Genomic DNA, 12051 nt, shown 5'->3' on the forward strand with positions numbered 1-12051 from the left:
TTTCCGTGAACATCCACCAAAGATGACTTATGTGTCATTTATTGAGTTTTTGCCAAGCAGCTGTTATCCTGGTAATCCCGAGCGGAAGTTGGGTTTTCCTGGCAGGAAATTGTCAGCAGTGTTTTTGTTGCTGCTGGGAACTGTTGTGTTGTGAAAATGGCGACGCCTCGTCGCTCCTCCCAGCAGCAGCAGCAGCAGCAGCAGCTGAGCGCCCTGCTGTCCTCACCTCCTCGCAGCGCATCTATACCCGTCAGCCCGCCGGACTCGCCGTCTGCGCCCGCCGAAGATGCTTCCCCGCTTTTCCTTCGAGCTGAAATGGAAATCGTGGCTGATGGTGAGGTAGCGCCGACCTCTCCCAACACCACTTCCCCGGCTTTGGCCCTCACGCCCAGCAGCAGCAGCAGCAGCACTACTAGCTCCCCGACCACCACCGAGGGAAGCGAGACTAGCCCTGGCTCTACGCCGGACTCTGGCGGTGCTAACCCCCGCAGCAGCAGCGGCAGCACTATTAGCGGCGATGCAAACGGCGCTTTTAGAGAGCTATTTGAAGCCTGTCGAAACGGGGATGTTTCCAGAGTCAAGAAACTCGTAGATGCGGTGAATGTGAACGCCAAAGACATGTCTGGACGCAAATCTACACCCCTGCATTTCGCTGCAGGTAACTATATGAAAACATCACGAAAAAACGATTTTGTTTGGCTATGAAAAGATTATTTTTGTCTAGCCAGAGAGCTACAAGAACAGGAAAAGTGTGAGGACCGAGTGCATTTTATCGCTGTGTACACGTGCAACAAGTTTTCTTGCACAACGGAGTGAAAAATAACAGAAATAAAGAAAGTACAGATTTTTTGTCTTCGCGTCATTTTAAGATTTGTCGAAATTTGGCCAATATTTAACTTTCGACTGATATCGTTTCGATCTCCAATGCCGATATTTAGAGATCAGGATCGTCAATTCTGTTGTCCGTCATTTTGACTGATGGAATTTTAAAAAAAAACGTCATAATCTATTTTACCCGTAGGTTTTTTTTTTTTTTTAAAACATAATGACATCCAATTACATTTAATTTTCACTTAGTTTAATATTCAAGCTGAACAGAGAATCCACATTGTCCCATCATACATCATGCAGATGAATGCATGTCAATTTCCCTACAGTGACAAAAACCGCCTCAATAATTACATAAACAATAAAATTAAGTGTAAAACTGTGAAATAGCCCTTTATTTTAGCACCAAATAGCAATATTGAGTCAGATACTAAAGTAGGGCCGTTACCCCAAGTATTTCTCCCCAATAAATAATGGTTGTTTTTTTCCAAACAACTATTAAAGTTTTGATTTTAGGTTTTCATTGTATACTTTTTCTTCAGTCCAGACATTATAACCAAAATAGTCACCAATATTCAAAATAACACAATTTTAGTAACTCTAATAATGAATTTATTAGAGTATTTTAGCACAGTCTGGATTAACTGTTGGTCTTCTGTTGTAATTAAACATTCTTTTCTATTTTTACTCAAGGTTATCATGCTGTGAGAATATTATGCAGTTAGCATATGTAGCATAAAATGCTACATATGTGTACTGGTGGGGTGAAATGAACTCCCTGAAGCATCTGCTGCTTTTTGGCTCCATAGATTTGGTGGTGGAAACGATTTAGGGGATTCACATCCCATCGTCTTTCCTCACACACCCTCCAAAAAAAGATTGATTTCCCCGTCTAGATGAAACTGTCAGAGCTTCCAGCCTGAACGCATCAACCAGCATTTATGTTAACCTGTTTCTCCAGTGAATCATTATGTGATTCTGTACTTGACTTCTTAGTAGTTCAGCCTCAACAGTGTCATAAAAGTGACATAACACATCTCTAAGTATTACCTTTGAGTCAACACCCAGATCAAACTGTGCATATTTAATATGGTCATCAGCATGGATGACACAACTGGCTGACTTGAATGTATGCAAATAAATCATAGTCACAGCAAAAAGTGTGAGACTATTTAACATTTGCAAAGGAATTCCCTCAATAATAGCATGCTGCTGGCCATTTTTTAATTTCTAATCAGCACCCTGTCCACTTTCATCTTTTGTCTTAGGTTTTGGACGGAAAGATGTGGTGGATCACCTGCTCCAGACAGGCGCAAACGTGCATGCCCGAGACGACGGGGGCCTCATCCCGCTCCACAATGCTTGCTCTTTTGGTCATTCTGAGGTGCGAACCTTTAACTATTTTACCAATGTCTTTTTGCCCTTCTGCCTTTTAACCGCAATGATCAGACTCATGTCTGTAGTTTTTGATGTTTTAAAGACATGGCCGACAGGGTTGAGAAATATATATTACGTAATATACATGCGTTATCGGTAATATTGGTTATCGACCACAGCAGAAGTATTAATATCGGCCCAAATTTTCAGATTGGTTCCCTACGTGGTTCTATTAAAAAAAGTAGCATTTGGATACATTTGATATATATTTTTGAGTGGGAAAAGCTAAGTTGTAGTTTTGTAATGACTCTACAATTGCATTCTCATTAAAACAACAAGAATCAATCTGTGTTTCCGAATGCATTCTACTTTTGTAATTAGCTTAAATATATCACAGTTAAAGCATGTTTTTTTGTGATATTAGCATTGCATACAGTCATGCTGTGAAAACAATATATTTTCTATACTTTGTGCAGCCCTGCTTGGAGCCTTGCTAATACTTCAGGATACCTAATTCTATAAATTTGTAAAACCAAAATATGGTTCTTCAATAGAGTATTGATGTAATTCTAAATCCTGTTTTAGGTGGTGTCCTTGCTTCTGTGTCAAGGCGCTGACCCCAACGCTCGAGACAACTGGAACTACACGCCGCTACACGAAGCAGCTATCAAGGGAAAGATTGATGTCTGCATAGGTAAGCCCACAGAAACAGATGCCAACGCCTGTACATTACAAATGGTTGTGTGAATGGTAGCCGTTTACTGTCTCACTGTCCGGTGAATGTAAATGTCTAAGCTTATTGTCTTTTTGCCCTCTAAGACAAAAGTAGACCATTGTGTGAAGGCAACAAAACGAGAAAAAAAAACCTGTGCTGCTTTGTTAATTTCAGCACAATAAAAGCTGTTGGCTCCTCTGTGATGTGAATACATCCCTTCATTTCTTTAGTTAATGCCGTGAATAATTTCTTGATATTAAAATCTGTATTGGCATTATCATAAAGTGTATGTTTGTGGTTGTGTCTGTTGAGGAGTGTGTGTGCGTATCAGGACACAACCTTGAGTTTTGTGGCGTCACAGATTCATTTTAGAAACTGTAATGAACCACCCACAGGCTGGATGCGTTCATTTCCCAGCTACAATAAAGCATCAAATATCCTATAAATTGCAATTACCGCATCAGTGTTTATACTCATCCTGGGGAGAAGAGGCCATTGATTTTTGTGTCTCACTGGAATTTCACATTAGTATTTCAGTGGCTGCCTCAAAAGCATTACAGAGGTGTTTGGTTCCTTCACTCCACGCCAGCCCTAGCCTTTGTTTGGACATATCTGACATCACATCTAGATGCCTGTCAGTCAGCCATAAACTGAAGCTGGCAGGCGAGAGCAGGCTGACTGACAATAGACAATCTTCTGAACAAAAATAAGCTGCGAAATTATACTGGAAGGAAACAGATTTGACAATATTGATTGATCCATTCTTTTCATATCTCCATCCTCGCAGTTTTGGGTTAGCAGAATGAGTCTTGGGTAAAATAAACAGATGAGCAACAAACATGTCTGTCAGTGTTTTTGTTTTGAATTGCTTTTGTTGTAAAAATCGCTAAAAACCAACTGAACATCCATTAGAATCCATCTCAATCCAGGATGTCTGTGCATTCTTAAAAAAGTCTTAAAATTTTTTTTTTTTCAAAAAAGGAAATTGGCCTTAAATTCATTAACAGGTCTTAAATGTGTCATGACAACACTATATAATGTTGGAAATGTAGTTTTTTTAAAATCTTGCTGGATGTTTCTGTCAAGCAAAGTTTGAGTCGTGCGTAAACATATTCATTGGCTTCTGTGCTAGCTAGCTTTTTTTGCGTCTATCATGGGTAAGTGAAAATATGTCACCAGTTGGCTGAACGACATTCTTTTTCGCCACTGGCTCACTTCTGTTGCAAACTCTTATGAGGCTAGGTGCAATCAGTAGAAAAAAGAACAAACTTCTAAGATTAGCACTATTGGGTTTCAGGCTGGAAAGAGCCATAAACCCTCTGGCTCTTTGCAGAACCAGAGGGTTTGCAAAGAGCCCTTTGCAAAGAGAAAAGCACAAAGCCCCTGCAGGAGGCATAAACAAAAAATTTACAGTTTTTACTATTATTGATTTTAATACAGAAGAACCAACCATCCCTTATATTTGTAATGTTTTGGTTTTACATTTCATTCACAGTGGCCTCAAAAGAAAAAAAAAGAAAGAAAAGAGGGGGGTCTTAAAAACTGAGTCTTACAAACATAATCTTGTACAGGAGAGTGCAAAGCCAAGATTTAAATAAATGATAAATAACATTAAGTTGTGGGTTGTAAGTTGAAAAAATGTGGAAATGCCACTGCATACCCATGTACATTATGTGAACAATCGAATATCATCATTTTGGAGAATATCAAGTGCTGAAACCTCCATACAGTTCAGTCTGACAGAAGGTTAGAACCTGCTAAAAGCAAACATTTTCAGGTCACATTATAAAATAAAATAAAATTCTGGCACCTTCAGGACTTCAAGGTTCAGCGTTCATCGTTTTCACCCCTCTGGCAAAAAAAATCTACAATGCACTTTCTACTTGTCATTCCTCTGCTGGATCTGAACGTCCTTGACTGCAGTAACAGGGGGGTCTGTCACTGCAATAAGGGAGTAATGGTATGCTGTATTGAATACAAATACTCGTGATGATAATAAATGTGTTTATCTTCAAACAGTCATGTTTTAAAACTGGTTTTCTCATCTCATGTTTGTGTACTTTTGTTGAGTTTAGATATTTCAGTCTTAATGCCAAACAAAACAAAGCATGTACAATCTCATTTTAAAGCAGATTAAGTTTAGAATCCGCTATGAACAACACTACGCAATGCGCATGCTGGCCTTCGTCAAGTTGTTAACTTTTAAAAGAAGAAAAGTTGTTCCTAGACATTCAATAATTGGAAATCTTCCAGCTGATATAAAATTTCAGTTTTGGCATTTCTCTGACTTGTCCTTCTTTAGAAGGTTTCAATTAAAGTCACTGAGAAATATATTTAAAATAATTTCTTGGTTTATTTAAAACCCTTGTTGAAGAAATTTGAGCCAAAAATCACAATGACTCATAAGTTGCAGAACTTTGTCTCTTAGTTGCTGAAGTTATAATGTCATCTGAAGTTCTTAGAAAACTTTAAAAACTGTCATTTTCTTCTGGTTCTTTTGTTGATTAGGACTCATGCTGATAAATGAAATCCTTCTCCATTTTCAGCTTCATTGGGTTAAAACTAACCTGTTCATAATTTCATTACCCTTGACAAAAGACATTTTTTTTGTCCTAATCCTATTATCCAAGGTTCTTCAAAGTATAGTTCTGGGCAGTCAGTATCACACCGACTCTGAAAAAGCCTCTGACTGAAGACTGTTGTTGTATATCAGTATTTTTAGGTTTGATTACTGCATAAATTAATCTTAATAAAACACATGGGCACTGTTATTTTTACAGCTACCCATTTTGAAGAGCTCTCTTTATATTTATAAAATTGATTATAGCATAAGGCAGCTCTAGTTATAACTAGATGTGCGTTTTTAAAGGGTGGACCCTTAACACAAAGATTAAACTTTAGCTAGCATTACTAATAATGAGAAACACACACATGGCAGCCATTTATCTTTTAAGATTTATTTGCTAATGTTAAAAGTTTTGTGGTTTACTGACCAGTTTTACCTCCATTTAATAACACATATGTGACTTTATAGACCATTCAACAGTTGCTTTTTGTTTTTATGTTGTCTACAAGAATTATTTGACTTGTAGTTGATTGTCTAAATAATCCTTTTGTTTTTACATTCAAGTGGAAGTAAAGCCATTAAATTATGTCCATCATCAGTCTTTTATAATCTGGTTTGAAGCCAAATGGAGAAGAGACACCCTGCTTTATTGGAGGCGTTAATTTATCGGATTTGAAGAATAGGTCAATCAAGTCCCTTGGCGTCATTAATTTCAAACCAAGCAACTAATGTAAAACCTGGCACTGATGTAACAATAAACTCCATTAAAAATTTTTGTTTCTGATTATTATAATTGCCTTAGCTACTGGCTTAGCTAGTGATGGTGCCTGTGAATATGTTTGCCACTAGTTTTCAGAAGCCTAGAGTGAAAACTTTTTTCTTTATTTAGCACATAAAAGATTTGAGGTTCTCTCTTACTAGGCGATGAAGCACCCACACTCGAAAAAATCAGATGCCATTTTCATATTTCTGCATTTAAAAGTTGGAAATAATTGGTTATTTTGGAGTAGAGATAAGTAGTTTTACATTTTGAAACAGCGTTAGAAGTTTTTGCTGTTTAAACACCTGAAGGCTTTTATTTGAACTCTGATCGACAGTCGTGCCACGGCACAGCATTTTCTCACTTCTAGTGTGTGATTGTACTTGAGAAGAACTGCTTTTATTAATGTCTTCCTCTTAACATTTTACACATTTAAAAGCTGCAGGCCTAGGAAGCCCATCTGAATGTGTGTGACTTCTTTTTGTATCGGTCACATGCCTTAGCACAGACGTTGTCCGTCATAAGGCTACAAATCTGACATTGTCCTGAAAACTAATCCCGCACAAAAATAAAAAAGGATTTGGGTTGTTTGGCGAGGGCTTTAGCAGCTATTATGGGAAAAGCATAATCTTTGGAGATTCAACAGAAAGTGAGTTAGATGTTGACGGTTGTTGATGGAATTGGAGTTGTTAGCTTGCGTGAGGTTGTTTTGTTTGAAATCAGACTGCCATTTTTATAGGCATGGATTTATCCTGTGGATGAGAGTTGTAGACCTACAGTGTCATGGCACTTTTTTCTGATCTTGTCATGTTACAACCACAAATCTTATTGGACTTTATGGGGATGTTATTTGATGGGCCAACACAAAATATTACAATCTATAAAATTTATACGCAGACCCTCAGTTCACACACAGTCAACTTAATCTCTTTTGTAGTATTGTATAACTAGTAAAGGCAAAGACTATACAATATATTGCAAATGTATTTTCATCCCAATATCAGTGTGTGCAATATTCACATCGCAAAGAGTGCAATAACTTTTGGCTAATCAGTGACGTGCGGTCAGGGGAGGCAGGTGAGGCAGAGCACCACCTGTCATCATGGAAGAATAATATAATGATAAGATAAATTATATTGCTATTTTCACCCTGTGTTTTGTACTATAAAGTATTTATTTTTCACTTAGCTTAACCAATTTTGATTATTTTTTCTTCAAAATCGCTGAATTTTCGCAATTTCCCATTCACGTGCTCCGAAACGAAGCTGGTGAGGCAGCAGCGAGCTGAGCCTCACCTGGGATTGCGTAACCTCTCTGTAACTACACTGGCTGCCATTCTATGGGAGCATGCTCCTCCTGTCTGTACATCGCCAATAAAATGGTTAAAAAACATTGAATAAATGAACTGATTTTCCATCATTTAGCTTATCTATATAATGTGCAGTGTTTGTTGTCACCAACTGTGTGTGTTACGTGATTTCGTGTGCTGAGGAGCGATCAGAAACGGCAGAGAACAGACTCGAGGTGAAGCAGGCAGTTTTCTTGCCTCATGGCAGGGGGCGCTCATGATCCCAGACATTGTGACTCTGCGTCTGCAGAGTAAGAGACAGCGAGCTAGTGATACAGGGAAGCTACACGCAACGAGGCTACGTGTTGCTTGGCTAATACAGAGAGAAAACGGTGGTTTGAGTTGTACTTCAACGTGTTTCCCCTTTGCTGTGCAGCATAGCACTAAATTAATAATATCTATATTTCCAAGTTGCATTGAGTTAACGGAATTATTCTAGCGCGGCTATGGATGGCATGTGAAAGTATAGTCTTTTTGCCCTTCAATGTTGTCCGCATGCGCGAAATTTCCGTATGTAAACAATAACATGCAGGGGGTCTTATGATTTTGATTAAGTCAGTGCCTCACCAACCATGAACCTCACCGCACGTCACTGTGGCTATTATATTCAAAGTGTGATGATCCTGTGTTTTACATGCTGATGTAATCTTTTGCCAGTTGGAGAGAGTCTCGCTGCAGCAGATGCTCATAAATGACTTTGACCAAAATGCTAAAAATGTAGGAAGCACAATGAGTAATAAGAGCCCTATACTTATTAATTCTGTAAGGTGGGATATGAATAAAAAGGCAGAAGTTTTTGTAAATGTCTTTAAATCTGTCAGGCTGTAAGGAATTAGAACTTTAAAAAATTGGAATACTTTGATATGCTCCCTCGTATCTGAACCTGAGGAAAAGCTGAGCCACATTTTATGTTGTCAATTGTGTGTATTATTTTTTTATCACATTCAACATATTTAATTGTTACACAGGTTACAACTTGTTTGTTGTAACATGTGTCATGTATGCTCCTCCAAATTGCTTTTTTCCAGAGCTCTTCTACAAATGGTCTTGCATGTGTCACATTTATGCCAATTGGTTGATCTTAGCTTTGAAATTAGTGTTGTTGTCCTTATAGAAGGAGAACCTTCTCACCAGTTTCAAGCCTCTAATGACATTTAACAGAATCATCCAACATTGCTCTGTATTTAGCTTTCTCCATCTTCCAATCAGCTGAAGAAGAGCCGTCCCACTGCATGAAGCTGTCATTTCCTTCAGGGTCATGAGCGGTGTTAGTTTCATATCACTTAGCGTTTTGAATATAGAGCAAATGTTGAAAAGCTGTTGCCTTCCAGTTCAGTTGTGTGCTACTTTTGTTGCTCTGTCACTTCCTTCCCCATTAACACACAACACGGTTTGTGATTATGACTCTGAATCCTTTTTCTAGGCGTCTAGTTGTTATTAAGAAGCAGCTATGTTCTGCCTCAGTCCGAAAGCAGAAGTATATGCCCGATCGTCTCTGTTTTTTCTTTCCTCTCTGGTGGATTTTAGCAGTGCATTGTTAAGTGTCTCTGAGTCAAAGGGCATGTGCAGTGGGAGCCGCTCAACAATCACAATAGTGGCATGTCGGGAGGCAGAGAATTGACACCGTCGCCCTCAAAAGAGCTAATTTACAGCAAAACGGAGTCCAGGCAGAGTTTATTATTCAGCTCATACCTGTTTGCAAGGCACACAACTCTCTTCTCTTCCTTTTTCTATCCTCGCCTCCTTCAATCTAATCTGAATCTTTCTATTCGCTCTGCCGCTATTTCCCAGTCTTCTTGTTTTTGCTTTCCCTTCCCATCTTCTCATCCCCTCTCCTCCCTCCCTCCCTTTTTTCTTCTCTCTCTCATCTTCCTCTCCGCTGCATCGCTCACTCAGTCGGAGAGTCGAGAGTCTCTCCGCTCGCACTTCCTCGCTGCCGATGCCTCGATTAGCTCCCCCCCGGTCTTACTCCTCTCTACTTATCCGTTTTGCTCAGTCGGAAGCTCCCCCTTCCCGATATTGTGGAAGTGCGATGGCTGTCACGTTGCCGTTTAATTAGGTCCCACTGTTATTTTGCGGCGGAGTGCCTCAGCGAAGCAGTTCGGTGCTGTTTTGTTTTGACATGTCTGTTTACATCAGCGGCATGGCTCGCAGGGCAGGGGCACCCGGGGGCAGCGGAGGGAGCAGCACTAGCAACAGAGGAGGAGCTGCTGGGGGAAGAGGAGGAGATGAGAAGCGCGAAGCAGGGCATGCCGTAACGCTGCCCGGAGGTCCAGGAGCCCTGGCCCATGGAGGGAGAGGGCCAGCAGAGGAGGAAGCTGGGGAAAGAAGTGGCGGCTCAGCCAGGCCAGTGTATGGAGTGGGAGGCGGAGCGTCAGGATGGGGACTGAGTGGAGGTGTTTGTCGGGGAGTTTGCATGTCAGTTCAGGAGCTCAGCTACTGTCTGTGTCTGCCCTGTTGTTGCACAGTGCTACTGCAGCATGGAGCAGACCCCAACATCCGCAACACCGACGGCAAGTCCGCCCTGGACCTGGCCGAACCCTCCGCCAAGGCCGTGCTCACAGGTCAGTCATCTGCAACACACACACATGCATGCACTCAAATGCACAGACTTCCTATAAAGTTTGGAAGAGTCTTTAAGTATTACATTTAGTGAGAAGTGATTTTTTTTTTCATCATCAGAAAAATATCCATTCATGAACCATCATCATTAACTTTTATTTAACAAGGATAAAAACTTCTTGAGATGAGAAATCTCTTTTACAAGAGTGTCCTGGTAAATATGTCCATCTATCCCTTTCAATCCATCCATCCATGGGCCACTTCAGCCTATTCATCCAGCCGTCCAGTCACTTTGTGTTTTATTTGTAATCAAAAATGGTCAGTAAAAAAGCTAAGGGATTCTTAAAACTTTGGCCTAGAAAGTGAACCTTACGCAGGATAGTGCACATATAGACAGATTCTGTTCTGGTTTTTCTTACGCTGCTCCTTTGTCCTACTTTCTTGTTTGTTGTTTTCCCTTTCTGCCCGTTTAGCATTCTGTCCGTAACTGTGGGGCTACAGGCAGTGTCACCTTTCCATTTTATCTATCATCCATAGACACAATCTTATTGTCATTCAGACTACACACCATATGGCGCACAACAGGAAGAAATATTGTTGCAGTGACTCTGAAAGACAGAATCCTAAGTTGATAATAATGAAAAATGTATACCAATTCTTATACATTAAAAAGAAAAGTTAAACATTGCACCTTGCATTTGTGTGAAATATTCAACTGTTACAACTGTTTAGAATCAGAGGAACATCTCCCACACTCTGCGTACCGTATGCGCAATTTATTTCTCACACTTCCCATGCCTTTAAGGTTCCTGTTCCCATTTCAAGCTGCTTTTGGCTCAAACAGCATTCATCAGTCTGCAGCTCAAAAGAGCCACTGTCTATGGAGGAACTTTCTGTTTCCTACCTTCCCTGTCCCTCTCCAGTCTTTGCCTCGCAGCTTCTTTTGTCATTCTGCAAACAGCATGAAAACACTTTGAGCCCAGAAGGAGTTGGCACCTCTCATTCATTACACCGTTGGTTTGTGGAGCAAGGATCATTATCATGACTACCCTCATCATCATAAGTGCAGCTTCAGCTAACATGATGCGACCTAAATGATTTGAGTAAACATTATACAAGTCCTGGTAAATAAGCATTTTCCTTAGAAATTAAACCCAACTTTTGCTGCAGGTATATCCAAACACAAATAGCAGCCTGATTGGTCTGTGTGCACAGGAATCGAGTCATGCATCTCAGTTTAATTCATTTTTATAAATTGGTTCCACAGAGAGCACCATGAACGTTGAAGTCTTTGGGTTTTCAAAGAGTGCAGCATCTCTGCTTTGTGGCTGCTACAATATGAATCTTAATACCCAATTAAATACATTAAACATACAAGAGTAGCAAATTAAAGTTCCCTCTCATTTGGCGTTTTATTTGAAAAACTTTCATTTGGATGGAGCAAACAAAAAGCCCTGTGAATACAGTTTTAATTCAATTAATTTGATTATTGCTTAATGTAATAAAAGCTTTCTCTAGTTGGCTTTGCATAAGAATTCAAGTACAAGTTTTAGTGTGATATGGAAAATCAGCCATATCAGTCTTTTCAGTTACTCAGCAGGGAGCACAGAGATGTATTTTGTAGATTATGAGAAAGAAACGGAAACTCTCAGTGAGTGAGTGATTAGAATAATGCATATAAATTTACACATTTATTCACACTGCATTATAGCCCACATGCCATGCAATGATGCGCTTCTGCAGGAATACTCTTTGATCTACTTACTGGTAAGTATTTAAGCAGAGATACATCAAATCATCAGCCAAAGATTTAGATTAACTGATTTTAATTTAATCAGCTCTGATTAGTGACTGGGAGGCAAAATACTGGCTGACTCAAAGTTAAGACCGTCCAA

The 12051-nt window shown here is 39.7% G+C and overlaps 1 protein-coding gene across 1 annotated transcript in view; it reads left to right on the top strand.

Annotated features, from left to right (window-relative positions):
• Positions 1-87: 87 nt before the first annotated feature.
• LOC114149257 (poly [ADP-ribose] polymerase tankyrase-1-like) overlaps positions 88-12051 on the top strand; it is a 78635-nt gene continuing 66671 nt past the window's right edge. The window contains exons 1-4 of the mRNA XM_028024956.1: positions 88-658; positions 2097-2212; positions 2791-2899; positions 10063-10158. Of these exons, the coding sequence (XP_027880757.1) occupies positions 157-658; positions 2097-2212; positions 2791-2899; positions 10063-10158 (823 nt within the window). The 5' untranslated portion in view covers positions 88-156. The remainder of the gene's footprint in view (positions 659-2096; positions 2213-2790; positions 2900-10062; positions 10159-12051) is intronic.

Source organism: Xiphophorus couchianus, chromosome 8 (genome assembly GCF_001444195.1).
Source record: "Xiphophorus couchianus chromosome 8, X_couchianus-1.0, whole genome shotgun sequence".
NCBI classification, from domain to species: Eukaryota; Metazoa; Chordata; class Actinopteri; order Cyprinodontiformes; family Poeciliidae; genus Xiphophorus; species Xiphophorus couchianus.